This window comes from Pleurodeles waltl, chromosome 6, assembly GCF_031143425.1.
Source record: "Pleurodeles waltl isolate 20211129_DDA chromosome 6, aPleWal1.hap1.20221129, whole genome shotgun sequence".
In the NCBI taxonomy this organism is placed as follows: Eukaryota; Metazoa; Chordata; class Amphibia; order Caudata; family Salamandridae; genus Pleurodeles; species Pleurodeles waltl.
The window spans coordinates 1,080,607,180-1,080,633,910 of NC_090445.1; the positions used below are offsets into that span (position 1 = coordinate 1,080,607,180).

At 47.1% G+C, this 26,731-nt stretch overlaps 1 protein-coding gene across 17 annotated transcripts in view; it reads right to left on the reverse strand.

Moving 5' to 3' along the window:
• UBR4 (ubiquitin protein ligase E3 component n-recognin 4) overlaps positions 1 to 26,731 on the reverse strand; it is a 1,862,787-nt gene that overhangs the window by 410,622 nt on the left and 1,425,434 nt on the right. For all 17 annotated transcript variants that reach the window (XM_069240131.1, XM_069240143.1, XM_069240141.1 and 14 more), the window contains 3 exons: positions 9,002 to 9,232; positions 7,947 to 8,115; positions 5,229 to 5,373 (listed from right to left, as the gene is read on the reverse strand). In XM_069240131.1, coding sequence (XP_069096232.1) covers positions 5,229 to 5,373; positions 7,947 to 8,115; positions 9,002 to 9,232 — 545 coding nt within the window. The remainder of the gene's footprint in view (positions 1 to 5,228; positions 5,374 to 7,946; positions 8,116 to 9,001; positions 9,233 to 26,731) is intronic.

Sequence of the window (26,731 nt, forward strand, 5' to 3'; positions counted from 1 at the left end):
CTGGTAGTCAGATCCCAATAAAGCTGCACAGGCAGAACTAGGGGATCCTCTAAGGCAGTAGTTCCCAACCTGTGGTCTGGGACCCCATGGGAGACCCCGAAGCCTTCTCAGAGGGCCCAGAACTGCTTATCAAATTAAATAATATTAACAGATTATGTCCCCAGCTTTCAGTAATGACTCAGTGGGTGGTCCCTGGATTCCAATAATGATTCAGTGGAGGTCCCCGGGTCCCAATAATGATAAAGTGGAGGACCACAGAAGTCAAAAGTTTGAGTACCACTGCTCTAAGGAACCACCTAAGTACATGAGATCATGCAACTAGCACTGGAATCTGTGTAGTTGTTTCATTCCAACATGTTTGATACTAGACATGCCTAGGTGTGGAGAAGCCATTATGTAGCTGGACCACATGTGTTAACCAGTGCCCACTACATACCTTAGGATGGCTTCCCTGCACTTACAAATCCCAGGGAATGGAGTCTGGTGTTTGTAGGGGAACCCTGCTCATGAAGAAGTACCCTCACACTTAGGAACCTGCACCCTGCCCTTGGGCTGAAGGGCCTACCAGAGGTGTGACTTACAGTGTCCAGGTGCAGAGGCCACAATATGAACCAAGCCGTATATCTGAGGTGAAAAGGTGCATGCACCATTTCAGGCAGGCTACAATGGCAGGCCTGCAGACACAGTTTGCGTGGGCTCCCATTGGTGGCATAATTCATGCTGCAGCCCAAGGGGGACCACTAGGGTACCAATGCCCCACGTACCTAAGTACCATATAAAAGGGACTTGCATAGGTGCACAAGTATGCTAATTGTGGGGTGTAAAAGTTTACCAGCAACCAAGTTTAGAGGAGAACGAACAGAACCTGGGGGGTCCTGATTACCAGGATCCCACTGTACTACAGTATAAACACACTGACACCAGGCAAAAGGTGAGGGGGTAACTGTCATAAAGACGCTACTTTCATACACAGGGAAGCCATTTCAGGAATGTAATGCACACTGGTCAATATGAGTTGGCCAACTACATAATGGCTTCACCAAACCTAGGCATGTTTGGTATCAAGCATGTTGGAATCATGCAACTACACTGATTCCTGTATTAGTTGCATGATACCATGCACTCTGGGGGTTCTCTAGAGTATCCCTCAGATCTGCCTGTACAACCTTGCAGGCTATGCATGCCAGCTCCTGCTGCTGCCGACCCCATACACAGTTCTGCCCTCCTGCTGCTCAGCCTAACTCAAGCAGGGGAAGGCAGAACAATGGGTTTCCTGTAAGAAGGAGGTGTGACCTCCTCTCCTTTCGATCTAGGTGTCTAGGCAGGGATGGAGTGGCCTCTCACACCACCAGACTGCCTTGAAGGGTACATTTGGTGACCTGCTTGCGTAAACCAGTTTGCACCAGTGCAGGAACCCCTGGTTCCCACTCTGGCGCAACACTACACAAAGGACAAGGGAGTGAATACTCCTTGTCCAGTTCCTCACCTAGGGAGGTGCACAAAGCTTGGCCAGGTGGCCACTTGACTGTCATCTTGGAAATAAGATGTGCCGAGGCCCATGGAAAACTCTGACTGGTTAGGCCAGGTGGATGACATGCCTGACCTCCTCTGATTGGGGGGAGGGTGGGTGGGGGCGCACTGCAGGTAGTGCCCAACCCCTTTAAGGGTTACTTAAGGCCTTCCCCTGAAGGTGAGTGCCCAGAGTTGTCGAGTAAGACTCTTCAAAGAACTTTCTGCAAGGAACTATCTGCAAGAAAGCATCTGCAACCTGGCCTCCTGAAATGCTGCTGGTTTGCATTAGGAACTGAAACAAGACTGTATCCAGTAGGGAGGGCTCCTACTACAACATTGTTTCTCCAGCTTCTGCAAGAATTCACCATCCGTGGTTGTGTATACTCCAGGGTCACAAGGACTCTGTTTTGCATTGGGAATCTAAAAGGAATCTCCCTTGGAGGGAAGGGGTCACTCCCCTGCATCCACAGTACCTCAATGACAACAACCGGCTAGTGGATCCTGCTGTTCCTTGAACATCGAAAGGCTCTGCTACACAGGTGGCCCTCTCCAGGTCCAACTTGTCTTCTATTCCACTTGAGAGAACGTGTCCTTGCTGTAGCCACTGGGACAGAACCGCGTCTGTTGCTATTATCAATGCCTGTTGGCTCTTCCTCCAGAAGACTTCAAACCCAAAGAAGCCCCAGCACTCTGCAACACCAAGAACAGAAATTCGCCCTGAAAATCCTCTGGTGAGGTTGTGACTTCTTTGTTGTGCTGCTGAGGTCACCCTGCGACTCCCTGTGCCTGCTGCCATTGGGTTCTCCTGGGGGCTCCAACGATTGCTGCTGGCTCTCTTGCTTGCTGAGGGCCAGTCCTGACTCCCCTCTAAGGGTCGAGTCATTTGGACCTTGCTGGTCCCCAAAATCCTGAAACTTCCCTGCAGCTTCTTCCTGCTTTTGGCAATACTTGTTGGTAGTTCTGCTGACCAATGCCCCTCTGCAATCCAGCAACTGACGTGGGGCAGCTTGTGGGTGACTCCAAGGATCTTCCTGTATCACCTGGACTCCACAGCTGTACTTTTTCTTTCACCGACCTGCAGGAACTTCTCCATAAGAAGGGTGAGCTTTGCCTACCGCACGGCCTGAACATCTCCAAATGGTCTAGACACTGTCCCCTTCTTTTTCAGGTTCTTCGTGTCCGAAATCCGCCTTTGGGTTCCACCAACCTGGTACATGGGTTGCAACAGCAGCTGGACAAACACGGCTCCCATTGACTCCTAAAAAGGTTTCCGATGTCACTTCATCCCTGTGCACCTGGGCTCCCTGGTGTAGGTACTCTACTTTCCTAGGTATTCACAGGTGGGGGCACTACTGAACCTTTCTTGTGCCAACTGATTTCCTCAGGGTCCTCTGGTAAGGGTCCTGAATCCAGAAAATTCCAACTGTGATAGTCCTGTTTTAGCCTGTGGGACACCCACCAAGAGAACACCTCTGCACACAGGCCCCTGCTGGATTTCTATTACTTACCCTGGGTGATTTTGTACTCCCTAAGATCCTAACACACTTACCTTGGTTAGACAACTCCATTCTTATATCACTTTCTTAGTATATGGTTTGGCCTCCACATAGGCTCCATCTATTTCTATGCTTTTCCTGTCTGTTTCTAAGTATATTTTCTCTGTGTAGATATCTCCAAGCGGAGATATGCCAATGCTAGGACAGCACTAGTGTTATAATAAAGAATACTTTATTTCTTAACACTTGATGAGTTCCTTTCTTGTGTGAACATCACTGATTGACATTTGTGGTATTGTCAATGTTCTACACCCTTCCTTGATAACCCTGAGCCGCTCTCAACAGCTATGCCTAGACAGTTGTTATCTAGGCACCAAAACACTATCAATAAGGGTTGCCTGGACTCAGTATAGGGTGCCACACCATAGGTGTGCACCATAAATGGAGCCAGCCTCCTACAGTCAGAACAAAGATCATCATCCTCCTGGCAAAGGTGACACCAAACCTTCCCCTTTTACAGGTCACCCCATTATCACCCAAAGGGGCTTTGTCCAACCCATGTTGCTGGCGCCCTCATATAGTAATCCACTGCCACAGACCATCCAATGCCATGCACTCCTTGTCATGCTAAGGATTACAGACTACAAAGATCAAACTCCACTGCAACAGGCTACCAGATGCAGTCTAACCCCACGCCATAGTGTGTAAACGAGGAAGTGCTAGCCCCCACCCTTAAACAAAAGCAAATACATTCATTTTCCCATCAAGGGCCAACAACTGCAAACCTTGCAACAGCTGCCTGAAACAAATCAATGTTAATTCTGAACTCTAAGTACTCCAGGAACATCTCCCCAAAAAGAAGAAGCAGTGCACTATGTTGACCAAGGCTATGACACAAATACCCTTGCAACAAGTCACTTGGCTTGTTGTCTGCCAAAGAACATTACGAGCACCATCCAACTATCACATTCCGTATCTCATTCTGCCTTCATATCCTAAACACCTATATTGTCATTACTAATTTTTACCTCCACACAACCCTAGGCCACCAAGTGTCTCTCTCGCATGAGAGGAAATGGACGAACAACCCTGGTACTGCCTAGCTCAGGCCTCTGCCACATGACACCACAAACGTTCCACTGAAAGTCGATAAATAAATGTGACATTCGTCTCAGAAAGAAAAAATGGTGCACATTCCACTGAAAGACAGAAGCCACATCATTTTCTACTTGCCAGTTCTGGAACAATTCTATTTCCTACCAAAGGAAAAATATTTAAGGACAGGATGCAATGCATGTTGACAAGAGGAACGGTGAAAGTTTCCTCAATTCGACATTAAATTCGGTCATTTATATGCACTAACAGCAAAGCATACACCACTGAACAACAAAACCAAATAACACAATGATACTCCAGTACATAATCTTTAAAACTAATATTATGACACAGAGAGACACTAGTGAGATCCATTGCCAAGACACATATGTGATGCACAAGACTAGTACACACAATTACAGGACACCAGTGTGCTGTACCCAGTGGGAGATACAATGCTACAAATTTTCAAATTACTGCGATCCCACAAAGAAATGGTACCATAAGATCCAAATATTCAAGGAACAGCAATGCAGTAGAGTAAGCCAGGAACTCAGGTAACTGTTTTTAGGACTGACTAACTCTGACAAATGAATGTACGTTCATAAATGGGAGATAATGTCAGATTTAGGTTCAACTCAATCTCACAAGGATCCAGACATGTTTAACTTTTTTGCACTCTCTGATGTGAGTGGCACATAACGAAAATAGAATCAAAGCACAGCTCTTGCTTAAAGGTGATGGGTAACACCAGTCATTTCTCAAGAAAGGGAACTATTTTTCATCAGCAGAGTTTGACATAGTGAAAATAAGGCAGAGAAAAGAGGAGGAAAATAAATAAAGAATTAGTGTTAAATGATGAAAGTCTAGATGAAAAAGAACTTGCAAGAGTGAGAAAAAGACAGCAGGACTAAGGTGTTGAAAGAAAGTCACAAGCTGGAATCAAACCCAGACCAGGTTTGTAGTAAGCAACCTTTGCGTTATGCAGTGCTGGTAGAGAGCTATTTTGAAAAAAAAAATTGCACTTACTTCCTCCTCCCCACTAATTAAACACCATAGGGCAGAAAAACAAGAGTAGTGGAGAATAAAATGCAATGTTGCCCTTATTTAACTCATTATCTTTACCTTTTTTTCGGTTTGAGGGGTTTTCAGTGAAAAGTAACCTAAGAGATCTACAAACTGGGCAGCCTTGCGACCATAGGCTGGTAGTTCTGGCCAGATTGACCACATGAGATCAAGCAACAGTTCCTGCTGACCCTTGTTCGAGTTCCTGAAATAGGAAAAAATGCATAATGTAAAAATACCTCTTTTATTTTAAGAGTCATAATCAATCAAAGGTTCTTATGACAAGGTAGTGTAGAACATTCACTGCCTCATACCTGGTGACAGGGAATGCCACACAACTGACAGAATACAAATTACATACACACAATTGGGACTAAAATGTCCCCTGCTTGATTAGGAAGCATGTATCCCTGACCTGAGTGCTCAATGCACGTCAATCTGGTATCCAGACGTTTATGCAACCCTGGCGTCATGCTCATCTAGCATGAGCGCTGAGGCCTAGGCCATGTCCTAGACAATGCGAAGTCCAAGACCTGTCTTGTAACCTAGAGTGATTAACCAAGCCTGCCCTCATGAGCGGCAATGGACTAATTTCCCTATCCCAGGTCTAACACTTTGTGCCATGTTTTATGATTTGCAATAGAACCACACACCTTTTTCTATGTCAGTGAGTGTGTGGGCTGTTGACCGCTCATGTAAAGTTCTGTTCTTATGTAAGACGTAGAACTTTGTGCTGACATCTTGTGTGCAGTTTGTGTATAGTGAGCGAACGTATGTGGTAGTAGGACTGTATCTGGACCAGAGTACTGAATCAGTTAAGATCCATTTTGGATGCCCCTGACTGAGCCTGGTGCACAATGGAAAATAACAGCTTAACCAGACAATGGAAGTGTATTGGCTGTGTTCTTCTGGTTGGAAGGTGGCGATTCAGACACCAAAGTGGCAAATTAAGACAGGGCTGTCTTTAGAAATTCCACAAATAATTTGTTAGAAAGGGGGTGCAGTTTAGTTTTTTCTGAACAGTGCCATCTGGATGATGTTAGGGGTGAATGGTGGGATTGCAGCTCTGTTGCTCAAGGCAAGGAATTATATAGGCCAGGCCCTGTCCTTTTGTCTGTTTCCGATTACTGCTTAAGGAAGGCTCATGACAATCTGGTGCAGATAACTCACATTTCAATGTACCCACATTTTGGTTACTTCTTGCTTGGAGACATCATCAATGATAGCTGCTGGGAGAAGCCTCACTTTACAGATTGGCTGCGTCTGGATGCCGCTTGGAGGAAACATTTGAAAGAGAGACCACGAAAACAGGTCTGGAAGCATTAGCCACTGACTCAACATTCCTTATCTTTAAAATGTGTATAAAAGTGGGATTCAAACCACCCCACTTCATTCCAGTTCAATGTTCTTCATGACCAAGGAAGGGAGTGCTCCACTGAGAACTCAAAGACTGGTGTGCGACCAGGTCTGATAACTACCCGACAGCCAGTCTTGCCAGAAGTGAAAGAACATCACCTGAAGTCTGCACTTTCTTCTGGAGGAGATGAAGATCTGCAAAGTGCCTGTAAGTCTTACTGCCTGCTGAGAGATGGGATTGTACAGGGCTTGGGGCACCATCATGAATTCACTAATCAAATTGAATTAAGCAGTATTCAGTTTTATAGTGAGATTAAAGTACTTTCTTTTACATAAAGGACAATCACTGAGTTAGATATTGGGTATTATGACTGTAGGTTGACTATTGGATTCTTATCTCTTCACCCAAATACAACCACCACTTTCGGATCCAGGTAGCCTACCCTGTTTTCCCTGTGGCCCTCTCGAACGGGTTGTGACATGCAGCACAGTTACAAGTTTATCCAGGCTTTAAATTCCCCTTCTACAGACTGATGGGACATCCGTGTGTTAGTGAAAAGAGCCCCACAACTGGTGAGGAAAAAGTCATAATTCTGAAGAAAGGGGATAATGAATGCTGAAATCTATGTGATATGCTGCATCCTGTCCTGCATCGGCCCACTGACTCATGCAGCAGCATGCCACTTTTTATCCAGTTAAACCTACAGATAACAGTGACATACAGCACCTCACCTGTAGACATACAATGTCATGTGCACTAACCTTCAATGCAGTTAGCAGTGTCTAGCAGTGCACTAATAAAAAAGGAGTTAAGAGGAATCTTGAGCAACTTTAGTAGAAATTATTACAGAAATTTGACCATAATTGCACATTGTCTGATAATTTCATGTTAGTCTTTATGCTACATTTAACCATCTTCTACATCTTTACAGCATTTTTTTTTTTTTCTGTTTTTAACAATCAGGACCTAAAAAGTACTTAATGCTGAAAAGTTCCGTAGTTTGGATACTGACTGTAAATGTTTGACCAGCACACATATACACACACACACACACAATGGACTAAATTGGTTTTTACCATGTCAGATCTGGGAAAATCGGTTTGAGGAGTTTGTGGACTATTTGGTCCAAAACCTTAGTCACAGTATTTTGAAGAGTTAGGCAAGTAGCAGGAATGTTTTTCATATTCTCTAAAAGTGCATTATCTGAATTTTGAGTGATTGAACTTCAGTGCACAAGATGTCGAAGAATTGAAAGATCCAGACATATGTTGAGGAAATAATCCAATACTACAACAATATGGAGTACTATAATTTAAATAATCTTTTGATCTCAAGAAATACAGTTCCCTACATCATCATCTGTCAATACATAAGGATGTATTTTCACTTAAGGATGTGCAGTGTCAAGCGGTTTCTCTCACCTGTAGATATTCAGGGCCAGACAGTGAGCCTGCCAGCGCACAGAGGAAGCATTTGATTCAAGCAGAAAGCAGCGCAAAAACTGGATCAGTGTCTCTTTGTCAGCAAATTTGTTCAGCTGGTTAACTAGTGCAGTGCAGAGCTGCTCCTCCTGACTGCCCGAGGCCTCACCTAGGGACGGAAAGCAAAATTAAAAGTATCCAACACAGAACATTTATTCCACCTCACACAGACATTACCAAGCCATGTGCAGACACTAAGACAGCTCTCCTCCAGGTTCCAGAGATCTTGCCTAAAAATGTACTTGCATGAAAACCACTCTAAAAAAGATCGCCAGCTCATCCTCCCGTCCCTGTTCACGATCTAAACACATTTAGAAAGAAGAGCTTGTTTTCCCCACACACTGCGGAAGTCTTTGCATATATTCAAATCCCAAATTACTAAGCAAGGGATATAAATGAGAAACAATTCACTTTTATTTCAAACATTACACATCCATCACGACCTGCTGTACCTCACTTAAGACCATTACTGAAGTGAGAGCAAATTTGGGGGTGGGGAGGGAGGACCAAAAACTGAGTTTTGATTGCCAACAGGTCCTCTCCAAGACATATCTGTGCAACAAACCTCTGGGAAGTACAACAGGACCTTTTCTCATCCAATCTCTTGTACATACTGTGTAATAAGTAGAACATCTCCAAACTGCCAAAACCATTGTGTTACAACTTACAGGGGCCACGATAATTACAGAGCTCCTGCCAAAGCCTCATCATATCTGTCTGAAATAAAGTAAATGACCTTGGCCAGTTCTCTTGGCACCCTTACCAAAAAACGATGAGAAAAAGTCGAGGAAAAATTAACCACTCTGTGCCCCTAGAATACATCAGGAGAGAAAAATCCCCAGTGCAGATGCATGGTGAACACCAATATCAGCAGAAGACAACCTTGTAAATATTCTTGGAATTCAGCAGTTATCTTTAAAATGCAGAACAAACACTAGGTGGATGGTCTTTTCGAAAATACTCTGGCAAACAAAGTATTTTTCTGTCTCACACACCGTCTTTCTCTTTCTCCTTCTCTTCCTTCTTGCTTTTTTTAGTGGAGGATTTGCTCTGGGTGGTAGGCTGTCCTGTACCAGATCCGGCAGTGGATGAAGAGGTTGCGCTAGATGCTGCTACTGCTGATAGGACTCTGCTTCCACACAAGGCACAAGAGAGAAGCTGAAGCAGCACAGGTGACACACCCTCGTCCACAAGAAAGCTGACCTGCAATAGGAAATACAGCACGGCTGTAGAGGAAAAGACAAATCAGTCAGAATGTATTACACACAAACCCACTGTGTCCTCTGTCATCAACAGGACAAATCTGAATTCTTGAAAATACACACATCAGCAAGAAGATACAGCAAACATCTCTGACCACACCACTCTACACCAATGACCTTCACCTATTTAGCATCCCACAGCACATAGTATGATGCATCCCGCGTCATAAATTACATTTAAAATCACAAAAACTTGACAAACAACCCTATGAAATACAAAAGCAAATAAATGTAAAACTGCCTGAAAACCCTAACAAAATAAGTTCGAAAGGACACAATTGTCCTACAGTCAACACAAATCCTGCGTGATGTGGGGAGTTTAGCACACTTTGAAAGGGTGAATCCAAAGTTCATGCCAATTTCTAATAAAATGAGACATACACTATATACTACTGTGTAAAACAAACAAAAATAGTGCAGAACCAGAAACTGCTAACTTCAAAGATTTAAGAATTGCAACTGCATTTTCGAAGGGCCTCTTTTTTTGGTTTTAGATTTCTTAGGAGACCGTCATTCATATAGACCAAGAACACAAACAGGTGAAAAAAGGGATAGAAGTGGTGAAGTCAGAAGGGGTAAATAGGATTGGGAGGTACTCTAAAACGCTTATGATGTGGAACAGAAGAGATGAAATACTGCATACTATTTGGAACTGTACAGTTATGCAAACATTCTGGGGGAGTAGGCAGAGATGAAAAAAGCAGTGCTGGGATGAAAACTGCAGCCGCCTCCACTCAATTATTGTTCAAGTTCCAAGAGGATTTGGAGCTTACATGAGCCACAAAAATGATAAGTGCACTGCCTTACACTGCAGAGCCAAAAAACGCTCTTAAGGCACGAAGATGGGAGCATGATGCTTCAGAGGAACAAGGTACTTACCTTCAGTAACACATTACCAGGTAGAGACAGGATTTAACCATAGATTCCTTACTATAGAATCATCCCAGGTGCGAAACTGGATCTAGAAACAGTTTCCCCCCCAGAAAGTCTGAGCACGCGACTCTACTGACGTCAACCACCGGATGTGACATCTACAGAGTCCATATAACCTCCTCTCCAATGCGCCATCAGTTTTTCCAATGACTATTTTTTTGCGCTCAAAACGTGGAGCCACATTTAGAAACTGCCTATTGAAAAAGTGTGCTAAAATAAAAGACACCATTGAGTCAAATAGACACTGAATTCTCAATTCTGGATATGATTTTTGTAGAAAAGTGCCTCTTTTTGACATGATAATCCACCACCTTATGCCTGGTATAGGATGCGATTTTGAATGAAAGTGCACTGGGTTCCTGCTAACCAGGTCCCCAGTGCCAGATTTCTTTCCCTAAACTGTACATTTGTTTACCCAACTGGCAAATCCTTTAGCACCCTGTGTAATTCCCTATTAAATGGTACTGGTACCTAGCCATGAGGTGCTAATGAAGATCCCTAAGGGTTGCAGCACGAATTGTGTCAACAAGCACATGGCAGGCTGCCACCATTGCAGGCTGTGTGTCTTGGTGCAGCTGTGGCGAGCAGCTAAAGCTTATATAGGAGGAGTGTAAAGCACTTGCAATACCACAATAGCCAGTCAGTAATTGTACCACAAAGAACCACAGCAGGTGTTGCAAAAATAAAGGTTTATTAAAACATTAAACACTATCCTAACTTTGGTATATCTCCACCTCGAGATATCGTCACACAAAATATTCACTTATAAACAATCAGAAATTGCATAAAAATGCATGTATGGAGTAAGAAAATAGCAGAGGTTACTAACTGTATTCCCACAGGTGCCCTGGTGCAGAGTTGCTATCGAGCCGGGTGTCCCACTGGCTAACACAGAACTGTCACAGTTGGATTTTTATGGATTCAGGACACTTCCCAGTAGACCACAAGGAAACTAGTGGGCACAAGGAAGGGTGTAGAGTGCCCCCATCCGTGGACACCCAGAGACTGGAGTACCTAGACCAGGAAGCCCAGGTGCATAGGGGTGAAGTGACATCGGAAACCCTTGTTAAAGTAAATGGAAGCCTTGGTTGTCCAGCTGCTGTCGCGACCCATGGACTAGGTTAGTGGAACCCAAAGGTGGATTCCGGACGAGAGGAACCTGAGAAAAAAAGGGGACAGTGTCCAAACCGCTCAGAGGTGTCCAGGCAGTGCAGGTAGGCAATGGCCACCCTCTTGGAGGTGAAGCTCCTGCTGGACGGTGTCCCACTGCAGAGTCCAGGAGGATGCGGGCTATCCTTGGAGTTGCCCACGAGCTGTCCCACATCGGTCGCCAGAGTGCAGGAGGGTCAGTCACCTGCAGGGCCACCAACAAGCCTTGGCAAGAGCAAACAGTAGTTGCAAGGTAAGTTGTAGATTTTTGAGGACCAACAAGGTCCTGGTGACTCAATCCTTGGGAAAGAGTCAGGGCAGGCCTTCAGCACGAAGGCAAATCTGCCAGAGTCGTGGCGCTCCCACAAGTGACCCACTGGCAGTAGGCACAGGGGGTCACACAGAAGCCTCAACAGCTCAACAAAACTGGATTCCCATGTCGCAGGAGCTGCAGAGTTGAAGCTGATTTTGAAGTTGCAGGGTGCTGGAGGCTAGGGCTTCTTGGAGGAAGAGCAAACATGCCTTTGTAAGAGCAACAGTGATGGTACAGAGATGTCTGTTCCAGTGGCTGCCGCAGGGGCCCAGTGTCTCCCCAGTGGACCAGAAAACTAGAGGGACCTGAAAAGGACCACAGAAGCACCATCTGTGTTGCAGAGCCTTTTCATGCCCGTGGGACAGTAGGATCCACCAGCCAGTCACCGTTTTCTTAAGGTGCCTGCAGATGCAAGGGAGTGACGCCTTCACTCCAAGGGAGATTCCTTCTTGCTTCCTGAATGCAAACCAAGTCCTTGTGACCCTGGAGAGTGGACAGCCACCGATGATGCAGAAATCTTGCAGGAGCTGGAGAAGCAATGTTGCAGTGGGAGCCCTCCCATCGGGATAGAGTCTTGTTTCAGTTCCAAAGCAGACCAGCAGCTGTTCCGGAGGCCAGGAGCAGAAGAGTGTTGCAGAGAGTTCCTGGTGTAGAGTCTTGCTCGATGAATCTGAGGACCCACCCTTGGGCGATCCCTTAAGTAACACTAAAAGGGGATTTGGCCACTCTCTGCACTGACGCACCTATTAGAGAGGGGTCGGGGACGTCATCAACTTGGCCCAACCAGTCAGATGCTCCCAGGGGCCTCTGCCTACCTTGTTTCTCAGATGGCAGAATCAAGTGGCCACCTTGGCAGAGCTCGGTGCACCTCCACAGGGGAGGAGCTGGACAGGGGGTGATCACTCCCCTGCCCTTTGTGTGGTTTCACATCAGAATGGAAAACAGGGGTTTCTGAACTTGTGCAAAGCAGATTATGCAAGGAGGGCACCAAATGTGCCCTTCAAAGCAGCCTGGTGGCGCTCAGAGGCCACCAAACCCCAGCCCAGAGACACATATTTCAGTGGGAGAGGTGGTCACACCTCTTCCTTGCAGGATATCCTTTGTTCTACCTTCCCCTGACTGTGCCAGGCGCACCAGCAGGAGGGCAGAGCAGTGTCTGGGGACGGCAGCAGTGTGGGCTGGCAGCCAGACTCTGTAAGGCTGCACAGACAGAACTAGGGGATCCTTTAAGGAACCCCCAGAGTACATTGGATCATGCAACTACCACTGGAATCTGTGTAGATCCATGATTTCACCAGGTTTGATGCCAAGCATGCCTGGGTTTGGAGGAGCCATTAAGCAGTTGTACCACTCGTGTTGACCAGTGTTCAGTACATACCTTAGGATGGCTTTGCTGCACTTACAAAGCCCACAGAATGGAGTTTGGGGGTTGTATGGTGTACCATGCTTATGCAGGGGTACCCTCACTCTTAGGGACATGTACTCTGCCCTTGGGCTGAAAGGCCTACAAGAGCAGTGACTTACAGTGTCTAAGTGCACTGACCAGGAAATAAGCAAAGCCTTATATCGAAAGTTAAAGGTGCATGCACCATTTCATGCAGGGTGCAACGGTAGGCCTGCAGACACAGTTTGCATGTGCTCTCATGGGTGGCACAATACATGCTGCAGCCTATGGGAGTCCCCTAGTGTATTGGGTACCTAAGTACCATATACTAGGGACTTACATGGCTGCACCAGTATGCCAATTGTGGGGTGAAAAAGTTCACAAGCAACCAAATTTAGAGGAGAGAGAGCAGTAACACTGGGATCCTGATTAGCAGGATCCCAGTGCACTACAGTCTAAACACAATGACACCAGACAAAAAGCGAGGGTTATCATGTCAGAAAGATGCTACTTTCCTACAGAGACACTTCTACATAATAAAGTATGATTAATAAGAGGAGTATTTAAATACACTCCCTTATTAGAATGTTAATAATATACTGAGACTCCCCTGGAGCTGCCTATACAAAACGTCCCTATAAGGGATACTAAATCTCAGAAGTTATTAAGAAAAAAAAAAAAAATAAGAAAAACAAAAAACAAAAAAACAACTTTACAGAGGGGGGAACTCTGTACCCTCAAATGAAGGACTAATAGTTCACGAGGTGGGCAATCCCAGCCTTGCATATATACATATATATGCTCACCGAGCATACAAAATATACTCCACCTAGAGTAAGGTACATGCCATGAAGGTATCAACTCTTGAGCCCAAGCCCTTCTTCAGAGTAAAGAAAAATGTAAGACCTGTGTATAGTTATGACTTCGGAAACAAAAAAGAAATAAACAGTTCAAAAGCTGTCATCGACAAGTCTGAAGTGGAAAGCTACCACTTCTGCACCACCGATTGTAGAACAGGGAAGAAAGCAGAAGTGCACCCGTACAATTCTATCAAAACAGCACTAAAAGTAGCCTTGAAGCGGTAGGCATGAAAACCCCCATAAGGTCCCAAGGCAATATGAGCCCCAGAGAGGGTAAAAAAATAATAACCTGTCATTGACAGTATTAGAAAGAATAACTCCTGCAGAAGGCAGGAACAACCAGCTGGGTGCGATCATTGGGAGAACAGGCACCAGAAAGAAAACCCTCATGGGCACTGAGCAAGCGTGGCTCATCTACTAGAAAGGTAAAAAGGCAAAGACAAATGTCACACATACAAACCAGAATTGGAGGAACTGGCAGTACTGAGTGTAGAGAAGAATGGAGCTAATTTTCTGCTGCACCCTGACTGTAGCAAATAAATGCCTCAAAGCAGAGTCAGCATGTGCGTTGAATAAATCAGCACCATCTAAAGGCATATCAATCAACGTGGCTTGAATAGTCTCTGAAAATAGGGAGGCGGTACGTAACCAGGCATGGCGGTGTAGTGCCACTGAAGAGACCATGGCAAGACTTACAAGGTCAGTGGTATACATACCATTATGAATGATTAATTTAGCTGCCTGCTGGCAATCTTGTATCAAAGGGGCAAGATCGTTCCGGTTACCATCCAGCAGTGACGGCAAAATATGTTCTAAGGAGTCCCACAATGAATGTGAAAAAACAACCAAGAATGCAAGAAGAATTAAGAGAGCACAGAGCAGAACTGGGGAAAGAGAAAATAAATTTGCCACAAGTATCAAGTCTTCTGGAATCTGTCAGATGGAACATGAGGGAGAGAGTCAATATCATGTGATGCATAAACAGCCTGCATCACAAAACTGTGAGTAGTAGGAAGCAGGCCGGATCACCAGGAGCTGGTCACCGCCTGTGAAATATGGGACAATCAGCAGGGGACCTCTCATCAGGCTAAGTCCAAGCCCCTAACAAAATGACATGTAGGGTGTGGGAAGCTGGCCTGGTGAGCACCTATTGTGTTATTACCTTATACCACATCCAGGTATCCCCCATTAGTGAGGTGTAGACAGTGTCTAGAAAGCCAGGATTCTCTAGAGAGGTTGGGGATAAGCAGCCAAGGCTCATCTAGGAGCCATGCAAAGCCTATGCAATATCACTACAGTCACATAGCACTTACACACATGACAGAACCACACAATGTTACAAAAATAAAGGTACTTTGTTTCTGGAACATAATAGCACAAAATACTAGAAGAGCAACCCTGCAATATGAGATAAGTAATACACTAAATATATGCACTTAAACAGTAAGAGGCATAGAAAAGGATAGAAAACAGTGCAAACAGCAATAACCAACAGTGACCCTAGGGGGAGCCCAAACCATATACTAAACAAATGGAAGGCAAACACAGGACCCCAACCTAGGTAAGTGGAATGTGTAGAGGGGAGCCTGGGAGAACTAGAAAACCACAGTACCCACCAGCAACCAGGAAAGCAGTAGTAAATCACTGGAATTTTCCTAAAAAATCCAAAAGGAAGGAAAAGAAGACACCCAAATAAGATTGGAAAAAAACAGTGGTGGATTCCTGGAGAAGATCTGTGGAGAGAGGGGACCAAGTCCAAGAGTCAAAGTGGAGTCCGGGAGGCGTAGGAGCTTCTACCCACCCAGCTGTACTTGCAGGAGTTGGTTGACAGTGAGGAAGAACAAGTCAACACTGCAGCCCGGAGCCGGAGAAGAGTTCCTGATGGATGCAGATGATGTCCCACGCTGGAGTGAAGATTGCAGACTGGTGTCGGGGCAGAAATTACACTAAAGCCTTGGCAAGGCAAACTCGCAGTTAGCGTAAAAGTGGTGCTGCCGGGGACCATCAAGACCCAGGAGGACTGAACCCAGGATGGGGAGCCACACAAGACCCTGAGCGACAGTGTCCACAGGAGACGCGACAGCACCCACAGGAGTCCCACTGAACAGAGAGACAGAAGGCGACCCCCCCACAGGACTTCAGGAAGGGATCCACGCCAAACCACGCAGAGGGCTGTGTATCCCAGGAAGGAGTGCTGGGGAATGGAGCTACAAGTCACCTGAAGAACCCTTGGAGGAGATGGACAGGCCTTGGCAGCTGCAAGAGACGCTGTGCACAGGGCTACTGTACTGTATGGGAAGGCAAGGGCTAACCTCTACCAAAGTTGGACAGATGGCAGAGAGGACAAAGAGGACTACTCCGGACCACCACCCATGATGCAGGATCCACGCAGCTCAAGATGAGGGCTGTCCCACGCAGCTTGTCTTCATTGCAGCAGGTGTCTGTGGATGCAGGGGAGTGACTCCTTCACTCCAAGGGATTTTCCTTTTTTCTTCTAGTGCAGACTGAAGACATGCCACCCTCAGTGGATGCACAGTCAGTGGAAATGTTGCAGTTTCTGGCAGGAGCCCTGCAAACAATGTTGCAGAAGAGGAGTTCTTCTTGGAAGCATCTTGTCCGGTCCTGGAGGTTCCAGTCACAGTTCTGGAGGCCAGAAGTCGAAGTAGAGGTTGCAGAGGAGTCTTGCTGGAATCTTGCAAGCCGAATCTGTGCATCCACTCAAGAGACAACCTAAATAGCCCTGAAAGGTGGACTGGTACCATAGCCAGGTAAGCACCTATCAGGAGGGGGCTCTGACGTCACCTACCTGACCTGGCCACTCAAATGCTCCCAGAGTTCCCTGCCAACCTTGGAAACAAGATGGCAGAACACAGGAACCCTCTAGAGGAGCTCTGAGCACCACCCATGGGGTGGTGATGGATAAGAGAGTGGTCACTCCACTTTCCATTGTCCAGTTTCGCACCAGAGCAAGGACTGGTGGTCCCTGAACTGGCGTAGACTAGTTTATGCATGGAGGGCACCAAATGTGCCCTTCAAAGCATACCAGTGGCTTGCGGACGCAACCCCTCCCAAGCCAGTCACACCTATTTCCAAAGGGAGAGGGGGGAGTTGCCTCTCTCTCCCAAAGGAAATCCTTTGTTCTGCCTTCCTGGGCTTGATCAGATCAAGCAGCAGGAGGGCAGAAACCTGTCTGAGGGGTGGCAGCAGCTTGGGCTGCCCGAAAAGCCCTGTAAAACTGGTGATAGCAATGCTGGGGGTCCTCTAAGGAGCCCCCAGAGTGCAAGGAATCATGTTTCCAATACTTGCAACAGTACTGGGGAATGATTTCGACATGTTTGATACCAAACATGCCCAGGTTTGGAGTCAATATTATGCAGTTGGGCATAAGTAGTGAACTATGTCCAGTACACACGTAAAATGGTGCCCCCGCACTTACGAGGTCCAGGAAAATGGGGCTGGAGTTTGAGGGGTACCTCTGCTAGTGCAGGGGTGCCCCCACACACAGGTACCTGCACCCTGCCCTCTGGGCTGAGAGGGCCTACCATAGGGGTGACTTACAGTGACCTGTTGCAGTGACCTATCGTGCATGCACCAGTTTCACCTAGACTGCAATAGCAGGGCTGAAGAACTCTTTGCAAGGGCTCCCTATGGATGGCAGAAAAACTGCTGCAGCCCAAAGGGACCTCCTGGTACCCCAATGCCCTGGGTACCTAGGTACCATATACTAGGGATTTACATGGGGGGAGGGGGTGCAGTATGCCAATTGTGTGAAGAAAAAGGCACAGTTACCAAGATAGAAAGGAGAGAGCATAATCACTGGGGTCCTGGTTAGCAGGCTCCCATTGACCACAGTCAAACACAATGACAAAAGGCAGAAAATGGGGGTAACCATGCCAGGAATGAGGGCACTTTCCTACACCTCCCCCCATCCCCCCATCCCAAACAAAGGACAAGGCGGCTAGCCTTGCCCAGATGAGTCTTAGTTGTCTAAGTGGAACTATCTGGAGAGTCCATCTGCTTTGGAGTGGTTACTCCCAGGTCTATGTTCCACTGTATAGTCCATTCCCTGTAGGGATATGGACCACCTCAACAATTTGAGGTTCTCTCCTTTCGATCTTTTTGAGCCATAGAAGGGGCTTGTGGTCTTTTTGAACAATGAAGTGAGTGCCAAACAGGTACAGCCTCAGCTTCTTCAAGGTCCAGACCACAGCAAACGCCTCCATTTCTATAGATGACCAACGCCTCTCTGCTTACGAAAGCAACTGGTTGATTCTGGCCCCCAGTGTTAAGTAGTGAAAGAACTGCCCCAACACCTATCTCTGAAGCATTAGTCTAAACTATAAACGTCTTGGAGTAGTCAGGGCTTTTTAACACAGGAGCAGCACATATAACCTGTTTGAGGTCCTCAAAGGCTTTTTGACAGCTAAATGTCCATAAAACTTTTTTAGCCAATCTTTTAGAGGTGAGGTCATTAAGAGGGGCTACAATGGAGCCATGGTTCTTAATGAACCTCCTGTAGTACATAGTGAGGCCTAAGGCGGCTCTTACTTGGGTCTGTATAGTAGGGAGTGTCCAATCTAGAATAGTTTGGATCTTTCCCTGCAGTGGTTGAATCTGGCCTGCACCTACCAGGTGGCCCAGATACACAACCTTCCCCTACCCTATCTGACACTTATAGGCCATGATAGTGAGACTTGCTTTTTGCAGAGCATCCAAAACATTCCAGAGGTGCACCAGGTGGTCATCCCAGGTGGAGCTAAAGACCGCTATATCATCTAGATAAGATGCAGCATAAGCTTCCAAACCTTGGAGGCCTGTATTAACCAGCATCTGAAAAGTGGCAGGTGCATTCTTCAAATCAAAGGCCAAAACTGAAGTGATGAGGCCCTCCAATGATTGAGAATGCAGTTTTTGCTTTAACATCATCATCAAAAGCCTGCAGTCAGATCAAATGTGCTAAGATACTTGGCAGATGCCAGTGTATGTATGAGCTCATCTGCCCTAGGAATAGGGTGGGCATCAGTTTTTGTGACAGTGTTGCACCTTCTGTAATCAACACAGAATCTCATCTCCCTTTTACCATTTTGGAAGTGAGGTTTTGGGACCAGTACCACTGTGCTATCCCAGGGGCTATCAGCGTGCACAATGACTCCTAGGTCTAGCATCTGTTTCACTTCTGCCTTGATGCAGTCTCTAACATGGTCAGGTTGCCTGTAAATTTGGCTTTTGATAGGCAAGCTGTCTCCTGTGTCAATAATGTGTTCACAAAATGTTGTCTGACCAGGTGTCAGAGAAAACAGTCCTGAAAACTGCCCCACGAGGTTCCTGCAGTCCTCTTTCTGACACTCTGAAAGACAGTCTGCTAGGACAACCCCAACCACTGAGCCATCACCTGCAGTGGTGGAGAAGAGGTCAGGGAGAGGGTCAATCTCTTCTCCCTGCCCCCCCAAAAGTGGCCATGAGCAGGGCCATGTCAGCCTTGTCATAGTAGGGCTTAAGGCAGTTCACATGAAGCATCCTGAGGGGGCTTCTGGGAGTGCCAAGGTCCACTAAATATGTGACCTCACCCTTATTCCCTACGACAGTGTGGGGACCACTCCACTTGTCTTGGAGTGCCCTGGGAGCCACAGGCTCCAGAACCAACACTTTCTGCCCTGGCTCGTACTCAGTTAAGACAGCCTTCTGGTCATGCCACTGCTTCTGCAGTTCTTGGCTGGCCTGAAGGGTTTTAGTGGCCTTTTTCATGTACTCAGCCCTCTGGATCTGAGACCAAGTACATACTCCACAATATCTTGAATAGGGGGGTTGAGGGGTTGCTCCCAGCCCTTCCTTACAAGAGCAAGTGGACCCCTAATGGTGTCCAAACAGAAGTTCTGAGGAACCTCCCTGTAGGCAAAAAGGAGGCATGGCAGCAGGACATCCCATCTCCTTCTGTGTTTTTCAGAGAGTACCATGATCATGCCCTTGAGAGTTGTATTTAACCTCTCTACCAAACCATTAGTGTAGGGGAGGTAAGAAGTGGTTAACTTACAAGTTACACTACATTCCTTCCACATGGCCGTAAGGTATGCAGGCAAAGTTTACACCTCTGTCTGATAACACCTCTTTTGGGAAGCCCACTCTGGAGAAAATTCCCAGGAGGGCTTTTGCCACTACAGGAGCTGTAGTGGTCCATAGAGGTATAGCCTCTGGATACCTGGTGGCATGGTCCACCACCAGCATAAATCTGTTTCCAGAGGCAGTGGGCGGGTCTAGGGGGCGAACAATATCCACTCAACCCTCTCAAAGGGAACCCCAACCACTGGTAGTGGAATTAGGGGGCCTTTTGGGTGCCACCCACCTTACCACTGGCTTGGCAGCTTACACAGGAGCGACAAAACTCCTTTGTATCTTCAGACAGTCTGCCCGAAGTCTTGCTTTGCCCCAAGTGACCTGCCAGGGATATGTCATGGGGAAGGGTCAACAAAAATTCTCTACACTGCAGAGGTACTACCAACCTCCTGGTGGCACCAGGTTTGGGTTCCCTTGGTTTTGAGTGTAAGTGGTTGTCTTCCCAATACACCTTGTAGGTGCCACTGACATCCTCCGTTTCCTGAAGGGCAACTTGCTCTCTTAACCCCTCCAGTGTGGGACAGGTTTTCTGAACCATACTGAATTCCTCCCATGCAAGACCCCATGCACCAAGTTCAGCTGAGTCAGCTTTCAACTCTTCAGGTGTAGGTTCTGCCAAGCAAGTGGATTAATTCCTCCTCAAATGGGGACTCCTCACTGGAGGGTGGGGTAAGGGGCAACTTTGTGCCCTTTCTACCTTTGGGAGCCTCATGGGCCATTATTTCAGGCTCCAAGTTTCCTTTTTTTTTTTACCCCGTGCCCTAGTTAAAGCAAAAATATGCCCTGGGATGCAGAGCATGGTTGCATGGGCCTCCAACTCTACATCAGCCCAAGATGAAGTCTCCAATTTGTTACCTACTAAACACTCTACAGGAAGGTCTGTGGACACTACAACTTTCCTGGGAGCAGTAACCCCCCACCAGCTGAAATCAACAACTGCCATGGTGTGGCACACAGAATTCTTGTGGGCATCAGTCACTTGGTACTGATGACCAAGTAGGTGTTGCTCAGGGGACACCAGTTTTTCAGTCACCATAGTGACACTGGCACCTGTGTCCCTGTAGGTCTCTGCCTGAACACAATTTATTAGGGACAGCTGCCTGTACTTACTCATTTTAAGGGAACAGACAGCAAGGGTGGCAAGATCAATGTCCCATCTGAGACTAAAACGGCCTCAGTAGTTTCCCTAACTAAACCAGCCCCCAACACACTTCCTAAAGTGAGCCCAGCTACACCCTTGGATTGGATACTGTTACCTGACCCACCACTACTGCTGTTACAAGGGGCACTAGTGGTAGAGGTGGGGGTTGTAGTGGTGGGTGAATTGGTGCTTTTCTTAGGAATGGAGCAGTCTCCTGGCCTATGGCCTTTGTTTGTACAAACATAACACCAAGGTTTCTTTTTATGGGAATAGGAGGCAGAGATTTTGGACCCACCCCCAGAGGAATTTTGTGGGCCTGGTGAAGATTCTTTATATTTGTTTTTGGCCCCACCCTTGTCCTGAAATGAACCTGCTTCCTTTTTCTTGTCTTTGTCATCCCGTGTGTGAGCATTCCTGCTCACCCTTGTTCTGACCGATTTGCCTGCCTTCTTTCCCAATTCTTGCGGAGAGGGCAGATCTGACTCTACCAAGTACTGGTGCAATAAATCAGACACACAATTGTTAAGTATATGCTGTCTCAGAATAAGATTGTATAAGCCCTCATAATCAGTGACTTTGCTACCATGTAACCAGCTTTCCAAAGCCTTCAGAGAGCAATCCACAAAATCAACCCTATCTTAGGAGGGCTCTTTCCTGGTCTCCCTAAACTTTATCATGTTTTGTTCAGTGGTAAAATCAAACCCATCTAAAAGAGCAGACTTCAACACAGTGTAATTATCAGCATTTTCCTCTCTGACAGTAAGGAGTATATCCCTTCCCTTGTCAGAGAAGGTGAGCCAAAGGATAGCAGCTCACTGTCTCTGAGGGACCCTTTCCAGAGCAGAGACCCACTTGTGGATGTCATCCCCCACCTTGTAGAGGGGAACAACTTTACTCAGGTTTCTGGAATCAAACAGTCCTCCCTGACTCTAGCTTCCCTGAAACCAAAGTTTCCGCTGCCACCATGAGGTGCTAACCTGAACGCCTGCCTCTCTTGCTCTACTGCCAAGTCCTCCCTATTTAGGGCTAGCTGTTTCAACAACTTGGCCTCCTCCAGCCTCAGTTTCCTGAGTTCCCTCTCTAAGGAATCTTCTTTTGGAGTATGTCCCCTCAGATACTGAGGTGACATGCAAAGGGGCAGAGGAGGATCTGTCCCTAGTTCTGCTAACCATCTGGACTAGCCCTCTGGGCACAAAGGGGGGCCTACTAACATGGCTTCCCCTCACACTACCTGTAGTGCTCCTGTCTGAAATAAGGGGTTTACTAGGGACTCTGTGATCCTCTGAGGGACCTTCCTGACCTTCCTCAGTCTCCAGATCTTTTTTAACACTAGGGGGCTAGAGTCAACATCCTCCTCCCACTCTTCCTGGCCACCCACATGGTCCTAGTCACCCAGGAGGATAAGGCCTAGAAGCAGACTCTTGTTAGGGTTGCTCCCTGTCTTCAGACTCCTTTCTTTGCACGTCTCCCTAAATTCTTGAAAAGTGAGGGTCTCATAGGGAGAGTCCATAGCCTGAGATGTGCCATCTCCTGAAGACATTTGTGTAAAGAGTGGTGTAGGGTGTGCCTAATCTCCCTAACTTCTAGTCTCCCTTACAGAAGTTTGGAGTAAGGACTATGCCTAGAAGCTTCTCTTACCCAAACCCAAGAGACTGTTTTCTGAAACTAGCTATAAGTGTAGACCCCTAGCTAGTAAGAGGTCTTTCCTGTGGAAAGTACAGAGAGGCAGAGTGGTAAGGCAATTTCAAGTGCTTATCCCACCGCTGTCCCACCAATGTAAGAAGCTGGCATGGCGTATGGTGGTAACCTAAGGTTCTTACACTTTATACCAGGTCCAGGTATCCCCTCTAAATGAAGTGTAGGCAGTGTCTAGAAGCCAGGCTCTCTAAAGGTAGCTGTGGATGAGCAGCCAAGGCTTATCTAAGAGACATGCAAAGCTCATGCAATACCACTGTAGTCACACAGCACTTACACACATGAAAGAAAACACTCAGTTGTACAAAAATAAAGGTACATTATTTTTGGAACACAATACCACAAAATACTAGAAGGGGAACCCTTCAACAGGAGGTATGTAATACACTAAATATATATACACTAGTAAACAGTAATAGGCATAGAAAAGGTTAGAAAACAGTGCAAATAGCAATAACCAAAAGTGATCCTAGGGGGAGCCTAAACCATATACTAAAAAAATGGAATGCGAACACAGGACCCCCACTTAGGTAAGTGTAATTTGAAGAGGGGAGCTGGGAGAACCAGAAAACCACAGAGGTAAGTAACAGTACCCCTCAGCGACCCGGAAAGCAGGAGTAAACCACTGCAATTTCCCCAAACCACCGAAAAGGAAGGAAAAGAAAAGAGACACCCAGACAAGACATCAAGAAACTAGCGGTGGATTCCTGGAGAAGAAGACCTGTGGAGAGAGGGGACCAGGTGTAAAAGTCACAGTGGATTCCAGGAGGAGTAGCCCTGGGGCTGGAGAAGAGTTCCTGATGGATGCAGGTGTCCCATGCTGGAGTGAAGATTGCAGACAGGTGTCTGTGCAGGAATTCCATCAACAAGCCTTGGCAAGGCAAACTCACGTTTGTGTAAAAGAGGTGCTACCGGGGACCAGCAAGGCCCAGGAGAACTTAATCCAAGAGGGGGAGTCACCGGAGACCCTCAGCGACACAGAGTCCACAGTAGCAGAGGCAGCACCCACAGGAGTTCCAGAGGACAGGGACACAAATCACAGAACGAGCCCACGCAGCACTACAGAAAGGGATCCCACGCCACAGGAGAACCACGCAGAGGGCTGTGCGTCAGAGGAAGGAGTACTGGGGACTGGAGCTACATGTCGCCTGAAGATTCCTTGGGAGAAGATGCAAACAAGCCTTGGCAGCTTCAAGAGATGCTGTGCACGGGGTACGGTCCTGCGTGGGAAGGCAAGGGCTTACCTCCATCAAAGTTAGACAGCTAGCAGAGAGGACCAAGAGGACTACTCTAAACACCACCCATGATGCAGGATCCACACAGCTCAAGATGAGGGGAGATCCACACAGCTGGTAGTCGTTGCAGCAGGTGCCTGCAGATGCAGGCGAGTGACTCTATAGGAAAGTGCCCTCTTTCTTGGCATGGTTACCCCCATTTTCTGACTGTTAGTATGTTTGACTGTGTTTGATTGTTTCTACTGGGTTCCTGGTAACCAGGACCCCAGTAGTTTTGCTCTCTCCTCTAAATTGTATCTTTTTCTTCCCACAATTGGCACACTGGTCCCCCCGTGTAAGTCCCTAGTACATGGTACCTAGGAACCCAGGGCAGTGGGGTTCTAGGGGATCCCTATGGGCAGCAGCAGTTATTCTGCCACCCATAGGGAGCCCATGCAAAGGGTTATGCAAGCCTGTCATTGCAGCCTGCATGAAACTGGTGCATGCATGCATCCATCCATCTTCACTACAGGTCACTACACCAGATCACTATAAGTCAGCCCCCCCAAAGGTAGGTCCTCTCAGCCAAGAGGTGCCCGCACAAACTCCAGCCCAATTTCACTTGACTGAGTGCGGGAGCGCCATTTTATGTGTTTACTGGACATAGGTCACTACCTATCTCCAGCTACATAATGGTAACTCCGATCCTGGGCGTGTTTGGTATCAAACATGTCTGAATCATACCCCAATACTGTTGCAAGGATTGAAAGTATGATTTCATGCACTCTGGGGGCTCCTTAGACAACCCCCAGCATTGTAACCATCAGTCTTACAGGGTCTGCGCCGGGCAGCCCACCTGCTGCCACCCCTCAGAAGGATTTCTGCCCTCCTGATGCTTGATTTGATCAAGCCTGGGAAGGCTGCACAAAGGATTTCCTTTGTGGGACGGAGGTAACACCCTCTCCCTTTGGAAACAGGTGTGACTGGCTTGGGAGGGGTAGCCTCCCCAAACCAATGGTATGCTTTGAAGGGCACATTTGGTGCCCTCCATGCATAAACCAGTCCACGTCGGTTCAGGGACCCCACAGCCCCTGACCTGGTGCGAAACTGGACAAATGGAAACCGGAGTGACCACTCCCCTGTCCATCACCACCCCAGGGGTGGTGACCAGAGCTCCTCCAGAGATCCCTGGGTTCCACCATCGTGTTTCTAAGGTTGGCAGTGAACTCTGGGAGCATCTGGGTGGCCAGGCTGGTGACGTCAGAGCACCCTCCTTATAGGTGTTTACCTGGTGAGGTGACCAATCCCCCTTTCAGGGCTTTTTAGGGTCTCTCTCTCTTGGGTGGGTCCTCAGATTCGGCTTGCAAGATTCCAGCAGGACTCCTCTGTAACCTTGACTTGGACTTCTGGCCTCTGGAGAAGTTGAAGTAGAGGATGCAGGGATCCATCTGTTGATCCAAGGATCCCAACTGGCGCTGGGCTGGACCAGCCGTGAGGGGAAACAGTAGCGGCCCCACTTGAACCTGTGGGGCCAGACAACACACCAGTGGGGACGGAATGGCCAAATATGAGATGTATGGACACATAAAATTTGTGTAGTTGTTAGGGTGGTTGCTCCTGTTCTTGGAAACTAAGAGGTGTGGAGCTGGCCCAAGCGCAGGCCCAACCACAGAACCAGTCCTCGAATGACAATGCTTCCTGGTCTTGTTGGATGACTTTAACAGATGTGGTGAAGTTGAAGACTTCAAGTTCTTTCTTTTTGAGGGACTTATCCGAACGGCTGGACGACTTCAACGAAGATCGATGGCTCACCGACCAATGCGGGACTCTTAGTCTCAACCAGGATTGAGACCACTGTGGCGCCGCTTGTCGAGCAGCAAGGAGCTTGAGGCCTTGGGGTACATCAGTCGACGCAGAGCTTTGTGTTATGGTCGCACACAAGACACCAGAAGGAAAAGATGTGTGTCCGTCACTGAGCTCTGTCGGTGACAGGCACCGCAGAGCTTGAAGCCAGCTTTCCTGTTGGACATCCCTGCCACACCAGGAGAAAGATCTTAAAATAAAAATAAAAACGTAGACAAAATCGAAAAAGGTCACTAAAAATGACTTGGGGTAGATCTCTCCAGATCTGCACTGATTGGTGCGGAAAGAAATTAATTGACGTAAGCAGGCTGGGATGGCACCTATAAAGGCACCGTGCACATCACTTCCAGTGCAGACGATGCCACACAGAGCTGAATGATGCCACCTACTGGAACGCAGGAGTACTGCTCACAAAACATTTCTGGATCCAGTCTGATGTCAGGGGATAAATTTAAGGTAAGGAATCACCAGCTAGAAGTCTCTATAAGATATCTGTTTATGACAGTCCCTACAAGCATTAAACCCCGTTGTTTTGGGGTGGACATTTCCCTAGCACACTTGTAAAATATTTTTTTTAAAAGCTGCTCCACGACCAAGCAGAATGTCTAGTTGAGTTCCTGAATGCGCTGAAAGAAATGTGCTGTCAGAGTATATGGGTGGCCTATATGAGCTTGTAACTTCCAGAGCGTACACCAGATCTGAGCTACACGGCGCCACATGCCGGTGCACAGGAGATCTGCTCTATAAGTTTCCCACTCCAGTTGATGCCTGGGGAATATTTACAAGTTCGGGAATCTGTG